At 38.7% G+C, this 20677-nt stretch overlaps 1 protein-coding gene across 3 annotated transcripts in view; it reads right to left on the bottom strand.

Annotated features, from left to right (window-relative positions):
• IKZF3 (IKAROS family zinc finger 3) overlaps positions 1-20677 on the bottom strand; it is an 87840-nt gene that overhangs the window by 18648 nt on the left and 48515 nt on the right. For 2 of the 3 annotated variants that reach the window (XM_028089776.2, XM_088028285.1), the window contains exons 4-6: positions 10767-11024; positions 9649-9816; positions 7690-7806 (exon numbers count right to left, since the gene is read on the bottom strand). In XM_028089776.2, the coding sequence (XP_027945577.1) occupies positions 7690-7806; positions 9649-9816; positions 10767-11024 (543 nt within the window). Of the gene's footprint in view, positions 1-7689; positions 7807-9648; positions 9817-10766; positions 11025-11373; positions 11522-20677 lie in introns of those variants that run through there. The other variant, XM_028089777.2, reaches the window with a different exon arrangement.

Raw genomic sequence — 20677 nt, 5'->3', positions numbered from 1 at the left:
AATAAATAGAGTATAATTTACCCTGGTACAGCAGGCAGTAGTCAGTAAGAGTCCCAAGCCTAAAGTTCAAAGAGATACCAGCTGCTTATCTAAATGTAAGGCTTTAAACTTGAGCACATGATGCTAGCCCAAGCTACAGATCAGCAAACTTTTCTGTTAAGGGCCAGGTAGTAAATATTTAAACTTTGTGGGACACATATAGTCTCTGTTCCATATGCTTTGGTTTTTCCCCCAACCCACTACCCTTTAAAAATGTAAAAACCTCTGTACACAGTCTGCTGGCTGCATTTGGCCCAAGGTCACAATTTGCTCATTCCTGTCCTACACATTCATACTGTGTTACTACAAACACCTCTCTCTGTTTTATCATAAACATTTCAGCAGGTCCAAACTAAAATGATGTATCCATACATTTCCAACATCTCTAAGGAAGAAGAATTGAAATTAGCTTAAGAGACTAGAGTAAAAAGCAAATGACGGTTGCAGAACAGATTTTACCCCCCAAATATATGCATAAATTTAGGGAAGGTCAGTGCTTATTCTGTAGTTGAAGAGTTTGCTGTGTGAAGAGATTCTAATATACAGAAATAATGTCACAAATTCCCTGGTCCTCTCAGACATTCAGTACCACAAACTGACATGCCCAGAGAGAAAAAAAACTGGCCACCTCTGCAAGTAAACAAGAGAAAAACCTCCAGGGCAAAACTGTCAAGTAAGAAAACCTGTCAGGGCAAGAAAACTAGAGCCAAATTAGAAAAAGAGAATTCAAAATATTAAGTATGTTTCATTTTATTATTAGCAGGTTTTTGTTTGTGTTACCAGTCATTGTACAATAAATTTATAAAGCTCAGGGTTTTTAAAATTCAGGAATAAAATGAAATCTGGCTCCAAAAAGGATTAAGAGGACAATGACCATATTTACTAGACTTTGGGAGTTTCTTGTCAAACGTAATTATATGCTCCAAAGAAATAAGTCCCAGCCTCCAGTTTCAGTTATTAACAATACTATTTGTGTAAATGAAAACAATAAAGGTCAGAATAGGGGGCCTGGGCAGCTTTTGGGGCTGGTGGTAAAGCACTATCACTTTGGCTGACCGGCTGTTGGCAAATAATGGGCACTTTAGCGACAGGACACTTTGCTATTAAGTGAAGTGGGTCAAATTCTGTCCAGCACAGGGATAGGTTTAAATGACCAAACAGGAAACTATTATATATATTATTTCCTTTCACACAAACCACCACCAGATGTGGCACTACCCAGAGCCCCAAGAGCAGAGAGATTAAAGACAAAGGCCTGGGATTTGAAATCAGTTCCTGAGGCTGTTACAAGGAGGCTTTTTCTTAGAATCATCTGAGAGGCAGTTAAGTGGTGCTTTGACTGGGAACAGTCATTCTGGTTTGAGCAACTTTGAGAGGATTAAATCCAGGTAACCCCCCCCCCCCGCCGCCCCCACCCTGTCCCTCCCCCTCAACCCTGTATTATTATCAGAAAGATTTACAGGGAAATGAGAATGGAAAACAGTCCTGTGGGAATTTTTAAGTCCATCACCATTTTACCACTATTCATATTGGTGTCTTCAGTCACTCCTCTAATGGGTCAGTCATCCCCCAGAGATCTGTCCCTTCAGCCCCAGGACTCACCCCAAGCATTATGTCACCAGCCTACTTTTCCCATTCAGCTCTCTGCAGTCACTGTCTACATTTTACCAAGTCACTATCAATTACCACTAGCAGCTTTCTGAGGACACATACTCAATATCCTCTATATTCAGGAGGATGCTAGAGCGGGGATACATGACCTAAATAACGTAATGAGGGCATGTCACTAAATGGCAACTTTCCGAGATAACATCACCTTTTATCCCTGGTTACTCACCAAGCTCGTCTTGACAGTCATTTCTAGATAAATCTTACTCTGTAAAACAGTGGCCAAATGCCTGACATTTAAAAAGATTACATTCTTAAGTGTTTGGATGGACAGATAATTGGGGGCATAGGTGGAGACTTTCCCATCTCCACAACTCTGGTTAGAGCCAACAAAATCCTCTGAGGCGAACTGAGAGGACTTCCCCCCACCCCCACCCCTGTCCCTGGCTTGTTCACTCAAAATATCAACTCCAAGATCCCATCCGTCATTGGACATGTAAACACACTATAGAGATTAAGTTCATCTTTACCAAGTTAACCATTTTCTAATTGGCAAGTTAGTCAAAGGCTCCAACTTCAACAGAATGTGCTGTACCCTTCTTTCCCCAAACCGCTGGTCTTTTGCCCTTGCAGCGGCTGGACGGCTTGCTGTCTAATACCCTTACTCGGGCACGCTTTACAACACAAGGAAATGCTCTGGAGTTAGAGGGTCTCTTAGGATTACAAATTTAGGCGGTACTCTGAAAAGCAAACAAAGAGGACCACTGCCTTTTGGTCCTCTGCTTCAACTTGAAGACCCCACTGTCTATTTATATAGTCTAGACTTGTTATCTTGCCACATCATGTCTCAAAAATGTAAGTGGAGGGAAACCAGTTTGGCAAGATAGTAAGGGGACAAGATAATGGGTTTTAAATGATGAAATAGGAAATCCGTTCCTGGGTGGTGTTTGGCAGTTTTAATGTTGCAAGGGGTGGGTGTGGGGAATACGGGATAGTGGCAAAGAGCAATTTACACACTTGGTTCATAAGTGAGCCTAGGAGGAGGGCTGTAACTCTGGATCAATTCCCCTTCAGGTCACTTGCCTACTACATAGTAGGCGTACCAATTTTCATTAGCAAAATGATTTTAAAGACACGTTGAAGATATAAATAATAAAACTAATATGAAGTCATAATTACAGAACAGGTTTCTATCTTTCATCTCCACACAAGTCTTAATTGTCTGGTTTTCAGTTAACTATTTCCATGATGCAATTCCTATCTCTCTCTTTTTTTTTTTAAAGATTTTATTTATTTGACAGAGAGAGACACAGCGAGAGAGGGAACACAAGCAGGGGGAGTGGGAGAGGGAGAAGCAGGCTTCCCGCCGAGCAGGGAGCCGGATGCAGGGCTCGATCCCAGGACCCTGAGATCATGACCTGAGCCGAAGGCAGACGCTTAACGACTGAGCCACCCAGGCGCCCCGATGCAATTCCTATCTCAAAGTGACTGCAGATTTAACCATGTAATTGGTTGTGTTTTTGTGTTTGTTCAGAATCTTTCATTAGATCTTGAAGTGTTAAATGGAGCTCAACAGGAGGCATTGCTTCCTGTCTCTTCTCTGGTGTGGTCAGTCGGTAGCGAATGGACAGTGGAACAAAGGGGTGTGATTGTGTAATGAGAATTGTCTGACAAAAGACTGCTATCAAAGACTGAGGCAGGTTCTAACAAGAAAGTTACATAAAACTGTTGCCTTTTTGAGCAAGTAGAATAAATACTACCTGTAAGATGTTATCACTTTTTAAAAAAGAAAAATCAGTTGGGAAAAGCAACTTTTAATAACTTTTTCATTGGTCTGCTACTTGGCAAAAAATGTAAGTTTATTCGAAAATTCTCATGCTTGTATTGGCTCAGCTGAAACAATGAGCGTGAAGATAAAAGGCTGTGACTCAAAGATTCACAAATAAATACAATTATTCAATTACTTTAAAAATCTTGTTATTGCTAGAACTCATTGTCATACAAAAAAAGGTCCCACTCCAAGTACTCATAATTTGTGTGAAATGAGGCTAAATGAATTTCTATGCCAGATGTTAGTCCCTTTCTGGAATAAGGATCAAGCTAATGAGAAAACAGAATCTGTGCTCTTCTCTATTTATTCTTCTTTTCATATATATACTCCATTAAGACAGCAGAATTGGAGTATCTTGATGATGTAGCAATATCACATTTGCCTCTATTAGACCTTTGTAGTTTATTGACAGATCAAGTGCCCATTGCCTTGTTGGATTGTGAGTTCTCCAAGGGTAGGGGCTAAACTTTCACTCATTTTTATGAATAGCTCTGCCACAGCTCTGGCACATAGAGAATCCAACAAATGTTATCTGAATAAAATAAAAATGATTAGTAAGGCCAGAAGTCCTGTTACCCAAGATGGCGTTCTTTTGTTGACTGTTCAGTCTAAGGCCTTTTTTTCTGTTTTGCTTCCATAAAGACCTGCTTACTCAAAGCTTGGGTCTTATACTAGGCTGCACTTCAATCTACAATAAACACTTGATGAATAAAGTGGCACATCCACAGTAGCAATGGAGTATCATCTCTTTAAAAGCTAGGGATGAAGGGATAAGATGTACCACTGGTGATACTATGTTGGTTAGGTTCAGAATGGAACATGATATCCAGACTGGGACTCCTAATTATAAGAAGGAAACAGAAATGAAAACCATATAGGGAGCAGTGGCAGTAATTAAAGGATTGATGTGTGTGAATTAAACATTCTTTAAATTTTGGGGGCACCTGGCTGGCTCACTCAGAAGAGCCTGTGACTCTTGGTCTCGGGGTCATGGGTTGGAGCCTCACGTTGGGTGTAGAGGTTCTAAAAAAAATAATAGACTAAAAAAACCACATTCTTTACATTTTGGATTTCAGGAAAAATCATGGGAACTATTTGAAATACAAAAAAGTAATATATTGACTGACATGCAGTTTTTTATACTTGACTAAACTGTGACTTTATACATTTTATAACATGAAACCACCATTACAAAATATTTGTTTTAAACAACAACAAAAAAATCAAAACTTGCTGACTTAGTTAACCCTTTATTTTTTTGCTGAGACTTAAAATATGTTGCACGCATCCATCAAACCACCCTATGAAATGCAAATTAACTCAACCTCTGTATTTCAGCATTTCCTGAATCACCTTAAACCACTGAAGATAGCTAAAATATTTCTTTGATATTTTCCTAATTTGAAATTCCTAAAAAAAAGGTTATGGGGATGGGAAATAAGGTGGTTAACCTTACTTTAAAATAAATAATTTTGAACTTACTACTCATAGAGGATAGTATATTATTTTCCCCCTACTTCCAAGAGAATCAAGAAACACATATATGCATATGTGTGTGTCTACTAGTACATGTGCTACTATATTTCTTTCACTAACCAGATAATATATAACCTTAAAAAATAGCTAATCAAGCCATATTTTCCCAAAGTGGAAAAAACCCAAATGTCTATTAACTGATGAACAGATTTGTTTTAAATGTAGTAAATCCGTATAATGGAATATTAGTTGGCCATAAAAAGGAATGAAGCACTCATATATGCTACAACATGGATGAACCCTGAAAATATGCTAAGTGAAAGAAGCCAAACATAAAAGACCACATATTGTATGATTCTATTTACGTGAAATGTTCAGAATAGGCAAATCCACAGAGACAGAGGGTAGATCAAGGGCTGAAGAGAGGTGGAATGGGGAATGACTGCTAATGCGTACAACGTTTCTTTTGAGGGTGATGAAAATGTTATAGAATTAGTGGTGATGGTTGTATAACTTTATGGATATAGTAAAAACTGAATTGTACACTTTAAAAGGTAAATTTTATGGTAAGTGAATTATATTGCAGTGAGTGAATTTTTGAAAATAAAAGAAATATAGCTAATCATGAAGACAACAAAAGTTCCAGTGCTTTTTAAGCAAGTCACTGAATTTTTTATGAGTTTCAATTTTCTCACCTCTAAAATGAGGTGGTAGGATTAGATGCTCTCTTTAACCTTCTAGCTTTAAATATTAATAATGCTATTTGGAATATAATAGATTTTCATAACCTGGGAATGTCTCACAGTAAGAGCTCTATCTGTTGCAAACATTTCTCTTTAGAAATAAGGAGGAAATCCAACTCCTTGATAAAACCAAAGATGCCATCAGGATAAAAAGCAGAAGCAGTGCAAACCAACGGAATTCAGTTGGCCAGCTCCTAACACCATAAAATAAACTTTATCTAAAACAAAATTTCCTCTCACTCAAAATAGGTACAGCTAAGCTACTAATGATTTCCACTCCATTTTTCCTGAGTTTCACATTATTTCTTTCATATTTTTGTAATCTTTCTGCTTTAGAATGTTCAAACCATTCAACTGCACCTACTGCTGGCAAGCACCAAATCCCCTGAGGATTTGATACTCTGAATATGCAACTGGTTCAATTAACCAAATAAAAACGTCAGACAACCCAAGCTGCAGAACCAGAATGATGGTCAACTGGATGGGACAAAGGACAACTGCAAAGATGTGACACAAAGAAGTTTCATGCTGTTTCAACTGAAGAATGAGAAAGAAAGAAAACCACAACTGATATATGGAAAAGCATCTAGTGTTTCAACCAATTGGCCCTAGGCAAATAATTCAAAACACTGAATAAAATATGAAATTCCTGAAGCCAAAGATAAGCATCACAATAAATCATATGAGTAGATAAGTATATGATTTGAGGGCTTTGGGCAAAGAAAATCCTTGTAGTTTTTTTTTTTTTAAGATATTTATTTATGAGAGAGAGAGAGAGAGAGAAAGCATGAGCAGGGGGAGGGTCAGAGGGAGAGGGAGAAGGAGACTTGCCACTGAGCAGAGAGCCTGATGCGGGACTGGATCTCAGGACCCCGAGATCATGACCTGAGCCAAAGGCAGACGCTTAAACAACTGAGCCACCCAGGCACTCCAAAAAATCCTTGTAGTTTTAACTGACTCTGCCCTCAGCCACCCCTCAACCTGCTCTACTCTGAATTGCTCTTTCAGGGAAGAGCAACTGCATCCTTCATCACATCCCACATCAATCTGTTAGGAAATCCTGTTGGCTCTACCTTTAAAATGTATAGAGGGGCGACTGGGTGCCTCAGTCGTTAAGCATCTGCCTTCGGCTCAGGTCATGATCCCAGGGTCCTGGGATCGATCCCTGCATCGGGCTCCCTGCTCTGCGGGAAGCCTGCTTCTCCCTCTCCCACTCCCCCTGCTTGTGTTCCCTCTCTTGCTGTGTGTCTCTCTCTGTCAAATAAATAAATAAAATCTTTTAAAAAAATCAATAAAATGTATAGAGAATTAGAACATTTCTCACCACCTCTACCACTACCCAAGACATAATTTTCTCCTACTTGAATGGGAGATGCAATGGCTTTCTAACTAGACTTTCCAATTCCCAATCTTGCTGCAAATAAAATCTCTTCTCTACAGCAAGTAAAGTGATTCTTTTAAAATGAGAAGTCCAATCATGTCACCTCTCAGCTCAAAACCCTTTGAAGATCTTCAATTTCACTCAGAGTAAAAACCAGCCTTTATAATGGCCAACAAGGCTTGATAAGATCTCGTTTCCCATTTCCTTTCCAGCCTCATGTTCCCTTACCCACTCTTGCTCCAGCCACACAGGACTATTTATACTTCTTCAAACTCAAGTCCCAGGATCTTTGCACTTGCTATTTCCTAGTTCTCTGCAGGGCTTTCTCCTCAGCCCTTTAAGTCTGTTAAAATGTCACCTCCCTGACTCACTTTCTGCCCCCAGGACCTGCTTCATTTTGCTTAATAGTACTTACTACCTTCTAATATACTGTATATGTTACATATTTACTTTGCTTATAGTCTGTCTTTCCCCATTAAAATATAAACTATGAGGGCAGTTTTGTTTTTTTGTTTTTTTTTGTTTTTTTTTTTTTAACACTACTGTCTTCCACCACCTAGAAAAGTAGATGCTTGCTACGTGTACGTAGAACGAGTGTTGCATGAACTCACCAGTCTCACCCAGGTCCGTGCTCTGGAGAAATGTACGGCAGCGCTCCTTGTGCTCCTCAAGGGAACTTCTCTGCTTGTAACTCCTTCCACAAAACTCACATTTATAGGGTTTCTCAACTATAAAGAGAGCACAAAGGTGACCCTCAGGGATTACAGAACAAATGGTGTCTTGGGGCTCTGTGCAAACTGTCCTTTAGGAATGAGTCTGCTGAGAGAAGCCAGGGTATTTGGATACTTTTGCAGCTATATTATTTTTAAATTTAGTAAACTGAAATAAGGTGATAGTCTTCGACTGATTGTTATGTTAGCATTTTCTTCAAAAGGATAGCCTCCTTTCACATATGAAAGGATTTGGATTTAATGATTATCATTGAGCACAGTGTTTTGGCTCTAGATTCAATATTGTTTCTTTAGGAAAAAAGCTGTTTTTTTCCTCAAGGAGGTTAGTGTGGCTTAAAAATGAAATAGAGAGAGATCCCTTAGTTTGTGACATCCATCTCGTTGTAAGTAAAGAATGCTGGGAGTTAGACATTCAGCCAGAAACTGATGGACTTTTCAGAGCAATGACATAGTTGGATAAATTTAGCTTATCCTGTCCAAGTGGCTATAGTGAAGTCTGGGCTAAATCAATAAAAACTGAGCTAATTATAAGTAATAACTTCAACTCTGTGTGCAGGGCTGGCCTTTCTGATTGTTGATAAAATGTACCCTATGAGTATGTCACAGTTTTAGGAACTGAGATTTTTATTTTCTAATCCTGTTGCTCTGTTTAAAACAGAGTTTTGGGACTTAAAGTACTACAAGATCCTCTGGAATCCCAAATTAAAATAAATGCTGGTTTGCTAGGGCTAAAAATGTTAAGTTTTCTGCATAAATTTGGGTCCTCTAGAATCTATCTAAAAAGTGACCACTATGTTTGGATCTTACTTGAAAAAAGCAACAGAAGAGAACTATTCTAATTTTTTGGACCAAACTCATCCTTAATTCATTACTTTGAACAATGAACTGTAAAAGAAACCCTTCTTGTACCACTTACGATCTCTCATGGTGGGTTTTGCTGGGACTGACTTGTTTAATCCTTAGTCTCTGAATTGTGACCAGTTGTGGGTTTGGGGCTGGGTTTTAGTCAAAGGAGTACGTGAATTGACATAAAAACAAACCTTTTTTTTCTTCAATTAAAAAGTTTGTCAGATAACATCAAGAACATGAGGTCCCAAATTTGAAAATAAACTCAGTTTTATTTTTCTAGGAGGGAAATTCTAAATGTTGAAAAAAGTTTTATTATCTTGCTTAGTTAAAATAAAGAGTAAAAACATCAAGACGAACATAGTTCTTCTTTTATGAATTCTTTTGCTGTTCATCTTCTAGAGATTAAAAATAAACAGGCTGATCAAGAAGAAAGTCAGGTTTAAGAAATTTAGCCCATGTGCACCTAAAACCAATACAATGTTCTATTGTCAATTATATCTCAATTTAAAAATTTTTAGCCCAGAATGGCCAAAGGGAACCCTCTGACAATGATTTATGCTCTGTTTACATTTTTACATAACTTACAGACTGTACATCATTTGCTTGTCCAGACTTCTGAATGAAAAATGTGTCCGTGTGTTTTTTAGGAAAATAATGTCTTAATAAAGCTTACCATAAGAAAATACTGATGACTATAATTTTTTCACAAAAATTCAAAAGGCATTTTTATAGAGCAGGCTTTTCCTGTCTGACTGTCTTGTTCTCTAGGGGAGCAAGGATGGTAAGGAGATGATCATCCCCATTGAGCCAGACGGAGAGCAATTAATGCCTTAATGGAAGTGTAATTAGCCCTAGAGGTCTCTGCTGTTGTAACCCTTCAGAACAGGAATGACGGATTAAAACCTCCGTACTTAACTCTTTCTAGTTTCCTCAATGGGCACCATGGAACACACATTTACTAGATATGGAAGGCTCATTGCTCTCACTTACCAGAATGTGTCCTAAGGTGACCCGTGAGTGCGTCTCTTCTCTGGCATGCATAGTTGCAGAGGTGACACTTAAAAGGTTTTTCCCCTGTGTGCAGTTTAATGTGGCGGAGGAGGTTACCTTTCTGAGTAAAAGATGCCCCACACTGATTACACTGGAATGGGCGTTCACCTTTAAAAAGGACAAAAAGGAGACTTCTGATCACCCAGCAAGTGGCAAAGCATATGCACAGATTAGACGCCTATGGCAAAAGCTCATCTTTTAGATAGTATCTGTTCATATCATATTGGGATCAGCTGGGAGCTATATTTCAAGGCAAGTGTAAGACTTACTTCTGGAAATCTTCCCAGTAGAAGAGAAAAAACATTCATCTAGCAAGGCCATTTTAGTTATGGTCTTGGATCAGAGCAAAAAAAAAAAAAAAGAAAAGAAATAACATCCCCCACCCCACAAAAAAAAAAAAAACAAGAATAGCTCTGGGAGTGCTTTCCAGATGTAAGTTTGTAACATTACTTAGCATTCTTTTTGAATATAATCTCAATCTGAGAAAACAGAATCACAGACTCAAATTCTAATAAGGTATGAAGGGCCAGAAATGCTTCTTTTTTAAAGTTTTCATATTAGATGTCAGATGGAATCTATTGAGCTCATTGGGACTGTTGTGTTTGTATGCATTTCTATAGATTGGCTGTTTATTGTCCGAAGATAAAATTTTTAAACTGGTTATAAAAACTATGTGCTTTCATCTAACAAATTTGAACCCAATATAATAAGGAGGTCTGCTTTTTAAAAAGTTATGCAAAAATGGATGGACGATGCTAAAGAAGCATATCGCACAATTCAACTTCTACTTATTAACTGAAGAAAAATATTTGGCTGACCTAGAACACTGTGCTTACTACAGTATTTTTATTCACGGCATTTGCAATGTTTGCCAAAAGCATAGTAAAGCAGGAATAAAAATCACTGGGTAAATGAAAATGCAGAGAGGGAAAGATACATCAGAATTACAGCAAAAATCAATGAAAGTAATCAAAAGTCGTCCCAAATTTCACCATTTCATTTCTCACATGGCTGCATTAGGACAGTTTTCAGAAGAATGGATAAAGGAAACTATTTACCAGTATGGCTCCGCTTATGAACCATTAAGACATTGAAGCTAATGCAGGATAATCCACACACATCGCAGTTCATCTTGCCACTGGTTGGCCTGTTACTATCATACGAGACATGTCTTTCCAACTTAATGTTTTCATATTCATTATATTCTCTTGAATAGCTGTATGGAATTTCAGGCTCTTCTGCATTCCCCATGGGCTCTGGCTTTAAAATATTCTCATCCCTTTCACTGTATTCATCTTTCACTTTCATCGAATCATCTGCAGGGTAGAAAATGCAAGAAATGAACAATGATTGTATTTGGAGTTATCAAAGCAGCTCAGAGAGAGAGACCCACAACTAACAAATACCAAAGGAAGCTAACATAATATTGTACATCTACAAAACAAGAAAACACTATTAGGATGAGCACTCATTATTTGAATTCAGAACCACCGTCAGTGGAGAAAACACACACACACACACACACACACAAACACAGATAACAGAGTTTTAGACCATCCAGAAAATGAGAGAGAACGGATTTAGCCAAAGAGACCATGAAAAAAAAACATTTTGAGCAACTCTTCTCCAGTACTGGGGGAGAAGAAAGGTTCTCAGATTTAGTACCTTCTCTGGTGGCTGCAGTTAAAAGGCAAGGTGGTGGAGCTCTTCGGTTTCAAGAAGAAAATATTGTTTTAATCCTTCAAATGCATTCAATTTAAGCCACTAAGAGTGAGAGTTGAATAGTTAATATGGTTTTTCTGATTTTAAGCCATGCTTTGCCTCTTCCCCTTCCATGTATATGCACTGCTAAAATGACTCTTATCTCTCTGTTTCTCTTGGAACTGATAACGAGACAACATTGTATATAGAGGAAGCTGGCTGTATTAGTGAAATACTGTTGAGAAAGATAAAAGGAGAAGTAATTCTTTAACATAATCTTCTAAGGAGTCACTTTCATTGACACAGGTAAATGGAGCTCAGCCTAAGCAAGGGGAAGCACACCTATACCCATGTTAGGGAGGGTGAAACTCAAGATCCTAGAACTGTAGGACTGGACAGGAGAGGAGGGACTGGCCCAAGTGAGTTGGCTGACCAGGTACTATTTTGAAAAGAGTTGCAACGCTCTTAAGCTGAAGAACATAAGAAGTGAAGAAGGTAAATTTATGTAGTGACACTAATAACACTTAAATATTTGCCTGATAAAATCATAATAAATATTTGCAAGGGATTTTTCATATATAAAATTAAAGCTGCATAAATGCTTACTTTGCCAACAGTTGTTCTTAGAAATTGGAAGTTATGCTTCCTCGTGAGGAATCATAAATCAATGGAATTTTAGGGCTGGAAGAGATCCTCTAATCCAACCTTTTGGTTTTTCAGGTAAGAAAATCTGCCACCAGAGATCTTTTCAGTGATCTGTCCAAGGCTACATAGCCTGTTAATAGCAAATGTGTGATTAGAATGCTGAACTTGGATCTGACCTCACACACTAGATGTAGAAAGTCTAGGTGGCTTCTTACTAATATATTCTGCTCTCCCATCAATGGTGTAGACATTAAAACCCAGAACACTCTGAAGAAAAGATATTTTAAAAAACTGCATCCCTTCCAAAAAAACACCAGTAAGTGCAGCTCCTGTTGCCACATAGGAGGAAGTACAACTGCAGCTGTGCCTGGCTTGCTACCTTCAACTCAAGTTTCAATTTTCACTTCTATCAAGGTTACCTTTTATCTATATTAACTGTGTTTGCTTAATAGAGCAAGACAGGGCCTAACCACCAACCGAGGAGCCATTGCTGCAACACTGTTCCTCTGCTTCTCATCACGGTTCATGGTTCATAGCCTTTTACTCTTTGACTAGAAGAGATGTAGGGCTGTAGGATCAGTCCAACATGTTTCAAATTTGCCCATTTAATGCATCTGGGTCACATATGAATCCATATTCATTTCCTACATGGAAAGAGGTTCATTCCCTTCTTTCCCTGGATAGGTCTCACCTGCTTTCAGATAGAATTTGTTTGCTTAAGAGGTTTTGTTTTTTTAAAAAAAAATTTTTTAAGAGAAGGATGCACCTGAGGCTTGTACCCTCCTCCCTTCCTCCATCACTCCAGCTGTGGGTGATATCCCACCAAAGCTTGAGTGCTCTTCAGTTTGCATGTAGGCGTTTAAAAGAACCTCAACGGAAAACTTCAGCTACTGAGAACCAAAAACAGCAGATAGGGTCCAGCAGAAAAAAAGATCCTTTTCATTTTGGTTATCAAATGTTAATATGAACAGACTTGGGCCATTCCATGGACAGTGACAATTAAAAACTAGGAAGATGGATGTGTTAGGTCTTTCTGAAAACACAGGACAAAAGAGAGTTGCTCCTTCCCTCAGGATTTGGGCTTTAATGAGCTTGACCTTGAACTCAAATACTACATCAACCTGGCTCAAGATGAAAAGCTTGGCTTTTGTCCCCTAGGATTTAGCTGTAGAACAAGAAAAATGGTATTTGAGACACAGAGCCCTAAGGGAAAGCATAAGAGGCACATGGATAGGATATTAGGAAAAGTCCCTTGGACTTAATGGACCAAGAGTTCTTTGGACAGTTGTTGGTTTGTCTTTGGAATCTTACTACTTTTAGATGAAAGAACTGAATGGCCTCTCTGAATGGTTACTGGGGATCAACAATTCATCATGCTTTACCATGTCAAGATACATAGAACTGAATATTAGAATACATTAGTACCTGAGATATGAATGGGATTTCTGAGAGTTTAGCACCCAGCCTCCAAATACAGTCCACCAAAAAGACCAGCAAAGACACTTGTCTCTTTCTCTTGGGAGGAAGATTTATTGGAGAAGAAAGGGGAGCATTCTACTACTTAGTATCCCTTAAAAATATTAAAAGTATGTCTAAAATCAAACTTGTCATCTTTGAACCCAAGCTTGTTTCCAATTTATGACTTCATTATATTTCCAAATGGCATCTTCCTTCTTCCAGTTCCAAGTCTTAAAAATGGAATCCTTTTCTTATTCAATCTCCACATCAAATCAGTCTTCAACACCTACAGATTCTATGTCCTCCAGATCTTTGGATGCCAATTTCTCTTTTCTATTTCCTATTGCAATTTGGTTTAGCCTCTCATCCCATCATACCTAAACTCATCCTGTCTCAACACTCCTTTCTAGACAGATTTACTACAAAAGTAAGCTATGGTTTCTGCCTCTATATCCTCAAAACTGATGTAAAATTCCCTCTAATTGGGCTTCCACTTCCATAATTCACTGAATCTTCTCCCCTAAAGATCATCAATCATCTCCTGATTCCTAAATCCAGTGGCCTTTTGTGTGCTATTCTCCCCAACTTCTCTGTAGCCCTTGACACTACTGACCACCATTCCTTCTTCTTCTATACTATTTGTTCAGTGAAACTGTAACGTCTTTCCTTACCTCTCTCATTGCTTCTTTCTAGCTCTTTTTCCTCCATCGACCTCCTAAATACTACCCATAATGCTCTTTTTCCTTCCCTTGACATCCCATCCCCTGTGGCAATTTCATCTACTCTTCAGCCTCAACTAGCATTTTATATGATTAATTCCCAAGTGTGTGTATGTATTATATATATATATATATCTCCAGGTGTAATCTCTCTTCCCTTCTTCAGTCCTCTATTCCCAAAGGGCTCCTAGGTATCTTCCCAGTTACTCAGGCTAGACTCCTTACAAGTATCTTTCCTTCCTCTTGTTTTTGCCCCATATTTAATAACCCATTGGTTCTATTTTTGTATCCTCTCTCCAATCTGTTTCTCTTCCTCACTACTTTGCATTCCCAGTACCCTGACTCTCAGGCCCTGATTACCCTCCACATTGTTCTCCCTGCCTCCTTTCTCTCTCCTTACCAGTTCATCCTATACACTACCACCACACTGTTCTTCCTCAACTATAGCGCTGGTCATATCATGATCCTGTCAAAATTCTTCAATACTCTCCATTGTCAACAAAATAAAGTCCAAACTCAGGAAGAAGGAATTTAAAAGGCCTTTCAGTATCTGGCCCCAACCTGTCTTTGTAATGTTGACTTTGAATACTCATACAACTTTAACCAAACTAAACAACTTCTAAGTATTCTTGCTTTTATTATTTCCACTGCCTACAAGGTCTCTCCCCAATGTTGCCCCAGTTGGGTCCAAAACCTACAGATTCTTTAAAGCCAAAGCCAGTATGTCATTTCCTCCCCCCAACCCCCAGCCATCCCTCCAGGTGCAAAATAATCTGTTCCTTCTTTCTCTGAGTTACTTATAAATTCACCTCATCTCCCATAGGGTCATATAAGCTATCTGAGGTCAGAAGCTACACAGGTTTGTTTTTTTTTTAACTCAGTATCCCCTGTGACACTACTTGATCTGTATATGTAGAGACGAGAGGCCTTGTGGTTTTAAGATAGAAATGTTGGGGGTCTTATCATAGACCTACTAATTTGGGTGTGGAGACTGGAAATATGCATTAAAATTATGCTTTGTAGGTAAATCTTATACACAATGAAGTTTAAGAACTGCCACTCCAGGGGGGTGGGATGGGGGGAGAAAAAAGAACCACCACTCTACATTTTGACACAGTGCTCTGTATAAAGTACATACACAGTAGATACTTAGTACGTGAATATACCACTGCATTAGCTTCCTAACTGACCCACAGTGTATTCGACCTCTATTTTATACTACATTTTATTTCCAGATTAATCATTCTGTAGCACTAAAACTCTTTTTCAGAAACTTTCAATGATTTCATTTTGCTTATAGAACAAATTTCCAAACTCCTTAGCAAGGCCTTCTAGGACCTGCCCAGAACCTGCCCTGAGGCCACCCAATCATCTCATTCTTCCTCAATCAACCTTTTCTCTAGACTAGAACCTTGCTACTCAAAATGGGGCCCTTGGATTAGCAGTTCCAGCATCCCCTGGAAGGTTGTTAGAAACACAGACTCTCAAGTCTCACCCCAGACCTACTCGATCAGAATATGCATTTTAATAAGACCCTCAAGGATTCCTATGCACATTAAAGGTTGAGAAGTTACAGCAGCAATCTAATGGCAGTTTTCCAAGCCTCTTCTCCAGTCTTTCTAACACCCAAAATGCCCTTCCCCAACATCAACATTCTATTCAAACTTCCAGATGCTATTTAAATGCCATTTCTTCCATGCAGTCTTCCTCGATATCCTAACGTAGAAAAAAATTCTCATTTCTGTGCTTTCTCATATACCTACCTCACTCAACTTTATATTTAGCATGATATCATTAACCTCTACAGATTCACCTTAATGTAGTTGATGTGTTCATAAAATGTTACATGTAAAACAGATAATATTGTTCCACTGATTTACATTATACATTCAGAGATGTTTCTCTTCATTTTTCTTTGATTTTCAGTTGTCAGTGACTGGCAGCATTTGAACTGTTAATAAAGGCCAGAAATCTTGGGCGCCTGGGTGTCTCAGTCATTAAGCGTCTGCCTTCGGCTCAGGTCATGATCCCAGCATTCTGGGATCGAGCTCTGCATTGACTTCCGCATCGGGCTCCCTGTTCCACAGGAAGCCTGCTTCTCCCTCTCCTACTCCCCCTGCTGTGTTCCCTCTCTTGCTAGGTCTCTCTCGCGCAAATAAATAAATAAAATCTTAAAAAAAAAAAAGGCCAACGATCTTAAAGATCTGGCAAGAAGGGGCGCCTGGGTGGCTCAGTTGGTTAAGCGACTGCCTTCGGCTCAGGTCATGATCCTGGAGTCCTGGGATCGAGTCCCACATCGGGCTCCCTGCTTGGCGGGGAGTCTGCTTCTCCCTCTGACCCTCCTCCCTCTCATGCTCTCTGTCTCTCATTCTCTCTCTCGCAAATAAATAAAATCTTAAAAAAAAATCTGGCAAGAAATACTTGAATATAGTGAAGAACTGCCCCATAATACCTTAAAGTTTTTATGAAGTGAATAAAACTTTTGTAATGTGAATAATCTCCCATTTTAGTTTTGTAAATTCCAGTTTCCTATAATATGTATCACGTTTATTAGACATACAACTTAAATTGCCACTTAAAATACTATCAAGAATCTTCACAGGCACTAGCAATATTTTATTTCTTAAGCCAGGTGGTGGGTCCATGGATGTTTGTTTTGTTATTCTTTTAACTATACATGTAATTATATTTGCCTTTTTTATGTATGATATATGTCATACTAAAAAATGGCAAGGGCTTCCTGAGTAGATTTTTTATAAGTGAACTTGTGGAGAAAAGAACATACCAAACCACAAATTGCTGATAAAGGTAATTGCTAAACATTCCCAGAGGGGGAAAAAAGATGTCTAAATTGAATCTAACCCATAGAAAATTAGATTAAACTGAACTTCTTCCTAAAGGAGCTACTCTGGGGTACAATTGCTCCCATCTTTGTCTATGTTCTGGAGGCCTCTTAGGAAGATGACATACACTAACACACACACACCCCCCAGAGAGAATTTTGTAGGCTAAAGAGAACAAAGGCTTGGCTCACTGGGGCTGATGCACATGGTTTCATTTCCTGGGGTGATGGTTATCACATGAAAGGCTTGCACTCCAGAGTAGACATTTTTGGTTTCACCTGAGACATTGCAAAAACAATGGGTCTTGGAAAGGATCCAACATCTAAATCCTTCAGGGGCAATAGCAGTCTCAGCCAACTGTGCCTCAGTTTGTTTTTACAGGCACATAAAATGCTCAGTTGGAGAGAAGAACCTATCAAAGATGGCAAATGGAACAGGCAACTTGGGTGTCCTGGATAGCATGTTAGTAGGAATTTCCCAGTGCAAAAAGGGGGTTCTGAATTTCCACTTTGAATTATGAGCTCTCAGAATCCAACTCAAAGAAGGACAAAGTTTGGAGTAATAGCCTTAAGTTTGCCAGAGATACTGTGAGAAGGGGCAAAACAAGATAGAGGCTGTTAGGGAAGACACAAAAGGGTGATGTTGTTTAAGTGTTTTACAAGGATTAGGGGTCATAACCATGAAATCCTTAGCACATGCAAAAGTCAACTGGATAACAAAGAAGCTTAATCATCTTAATGTGGCATTTTAATGATGCCACTGATTTGCTATGCCAATTCAGAGATAATGAGGCCCTAATGCTACAGATGTTCAGCCAGGCTAAAAGAAAGAGGGGGGGAGGGTGGGTGGGTTTTCTAGCATGCCATTTTCTAAGTATCCAATTAAACAAATTGTGAAAGCATCTAAATAGTTTACCAGGTTTTGACAGCTGTTAATAGGATTTAGAAGCTTGAAGCACTAAAGAGCAAAATGGGAGATATATGTATGGTAGGTATTTAGACTACAGAATTTGTTGCTATCATCCAATACTGCAGAAAAAATCAACTAAAAACAATCTTCCTTATAAAATTAATATCTCTATTCCTTTCCCACAATGGCCTCTTTGTATTAGGAACAAGAACACTGAAATCATGGGTCATTTTCATTTTCTAATTTACATTTTTATTTGTAAAGTGGGGAGGGAGGAAAACCAATGATATTTTGCCAACTAAAGAATACAAAGTTCTAGTATTTGCTAACCAGTAAAATTATAAAGCTTCAACAAAAGCAAAACTTCTGGGCATTGATCTATAGGATCCATTGTGTTGTCATGTTTCTCTTCTTTTAAAACCTAAAATGAGGGGCGCCTGGGTGGCTCAGTTGGTTAAGCGACTGCCTTCGGCTCAGGTCATGATCCTGGAGTCCCGGGATCGAGTCCCGCATCGGGCTCCCTGCTCAGCAGGGAGTCTGCTTCTCCCTCTGACCCCCCCCCGTCTCGTGTGCTATCTCTCTCTCTCATTCTCGCTCTCTCAAATAAATAAATAAAATCTTAAAAAAAAAAATAAAATCTAAAATGACAGGCATCTATTAATTTTTAAAACACCTATTTAAAAATTAGGGAAAAAACTGGAAAGGGTGAATCAGACCACTAAGAGTTGAAATATTAGTATCTCATTAGCAGTGAAATAAGAGATAAGCAGTTTGGATAATATTTGGTTTGGTTAAAGTTTTCATTAAAACATAGTCTCATCAGACATTCAAATTTGCCCTTAAAAAAATCTAGACTGGTATTTACTGAATCATGTCACTTCAAATTCAAGAACATTAGCATGAAAACATGAAGAAAGTTTCATTTGCGAAGGAACCACCCTCCATTTTACTGATGACGTTAATCTTTGTCTTATTATCTATCAAACAGCTCATTCATTACCATAATAATAAAAATAATTTTGTTTAATAATTTCAGTGTAATGCTTTGCTTCCCCATTAGAACAAGAGATTTATTACTTTCAATGACAGGAATATACTACACATCAGCAGTACGTGAGGTTCCAGCTGCTCAGTTGGGCTAACTTTACTCTTCAGATATCATGGGGTCAGGTGAATTCTTTATCTATAGTTGTGAGGATTGAAGAACATGTGTGGAAGTTCCTTCTAAACTAAAAAGCAGTATACAAATATAGTGACTTTTTTTAAAAGATTTTTTATTTATTTATTTGACAGAGAGAGACACAGCAAGAGAGGGAACACAAGCAAGGGGAATGGCAGAGGGAGAAGCAGGTTTCCCGCAGAGCAGGGAGCCCGATGCGGGGCTCGATCCCAGGACCCTGGAATCATGACCTGAGCTGAAGGCAGACGCTCAACAACTGAGCCACCCAGGCGCCCCTATAGTGACTTTTTCATTTCTGTCCATTATAACTATAAGCTTTTCCTATTGATCATGTAACCTATATATTATATTATTTTATATTTGTATTTCTAAGAAATAACGGCTATCCATTAAAAAATAATGAATGAGGGGAGCCTGGGCAGCTCAGTCGTTGAGCATCTGCCTTCGACTCAGGTCATGATCCCAGGGTCCTGGGATCGAGCCCCATATTGGGCTCCCGGCTCGGCGGGAAGCCTGCTTCTCCCTCTCCCACTCCCCCTGCTTGTGGTCCCTCTCTCACTGTGTCTCTCTCTGTCAAATAAATAAATAAAATCTTTAAAAAAAAATAATGAATGAAAATACATCTAAAGAGGATGAGGTTTTAGATGCTACCCAAACTTACTAGAGGTAGATTAAAGTATTTGCGTGGTAGACATTTCATTTATAAATACAGAAGAAAAATCTTACTTTTCTTTTATAGTTATTCACTCTATTTTTTGAAAGAGTTCAATCAAAAAATTTAAAGCACATTAAAATATGCTACTTAGAAAAATTAAAAAATTATCATCCAAACACAGTTAAATTGGCTAAAAACATTCTGATTGGCACAACACCAAACCTGGGATCACAGGTAAGGGAAGGAATGAAAATGCTTCCATATCCACAACATAAGTTCCTAGTATGCATAGTATGTGTTGTGCTATATGGCAGTTAACATGTTTATTTCTCATATAGATTAGGAGTATCTTCAAGGCAGGGGCCAGGTTTTGATAATATTTGTGTCCCAAGAACCTTTCAGAGGGCCGACTTACTAAACACAGCAAATGAATTAATGAATAAATAAATGAACTCTTTGGGCAGCCTGAACCAATTTAAGAAGAAAAAGGCCAGGCAGGGAAGAAGGAATAAGCCACTTTGCTGTACCACTCCCTAACTTGTCTACAACATTGTGAAGTTGATATGTAGTATGCAGGATTTCTCCTCATGATACATTAGAAAAAGACCCAAGCCCCATAGTGATAACCAGTCCTCTAGTTTACTTCTTTGCCCACGGTGGTCGGCCTTTTATCTCCCCTGTCCCCCCACTTTGGAACATGATACCATCCTTTGGAATAGGATGACCAGTCCCTGCTTCTTGAACCTATTCCCTGAGTTCTGTTCCTGCCTGACTCTATTCCTACCTTACTTATTTTTTTTTTTCCTGTCTACTCCTCTTTCTCTGTCTCCTAGGTGTCAATGGTCTCCTTGGGTCTGTT

The sequence above is a fragment of the Eumetopias jubatus genome, unplaced genomic scaffold (assembly GCF_037043125.1).
Source record: "Eumetopias jubatus isolate StellerSeaLion01/CBP00866 unplaced genomic scaffold, mEumJub1_p1.0 scaffold_10, whole genome shotgun sequence".
NCBI lineage: Eukaryota > Metazoa > Chordata > Mammalia > Carnivora > Otariidae > Eumetopias > Eumetopias jubatus.
Note: the sequence above shows the minus strand (reverse complement) of the source record. Positions and strands in the feature narration are given on the sequence as shown.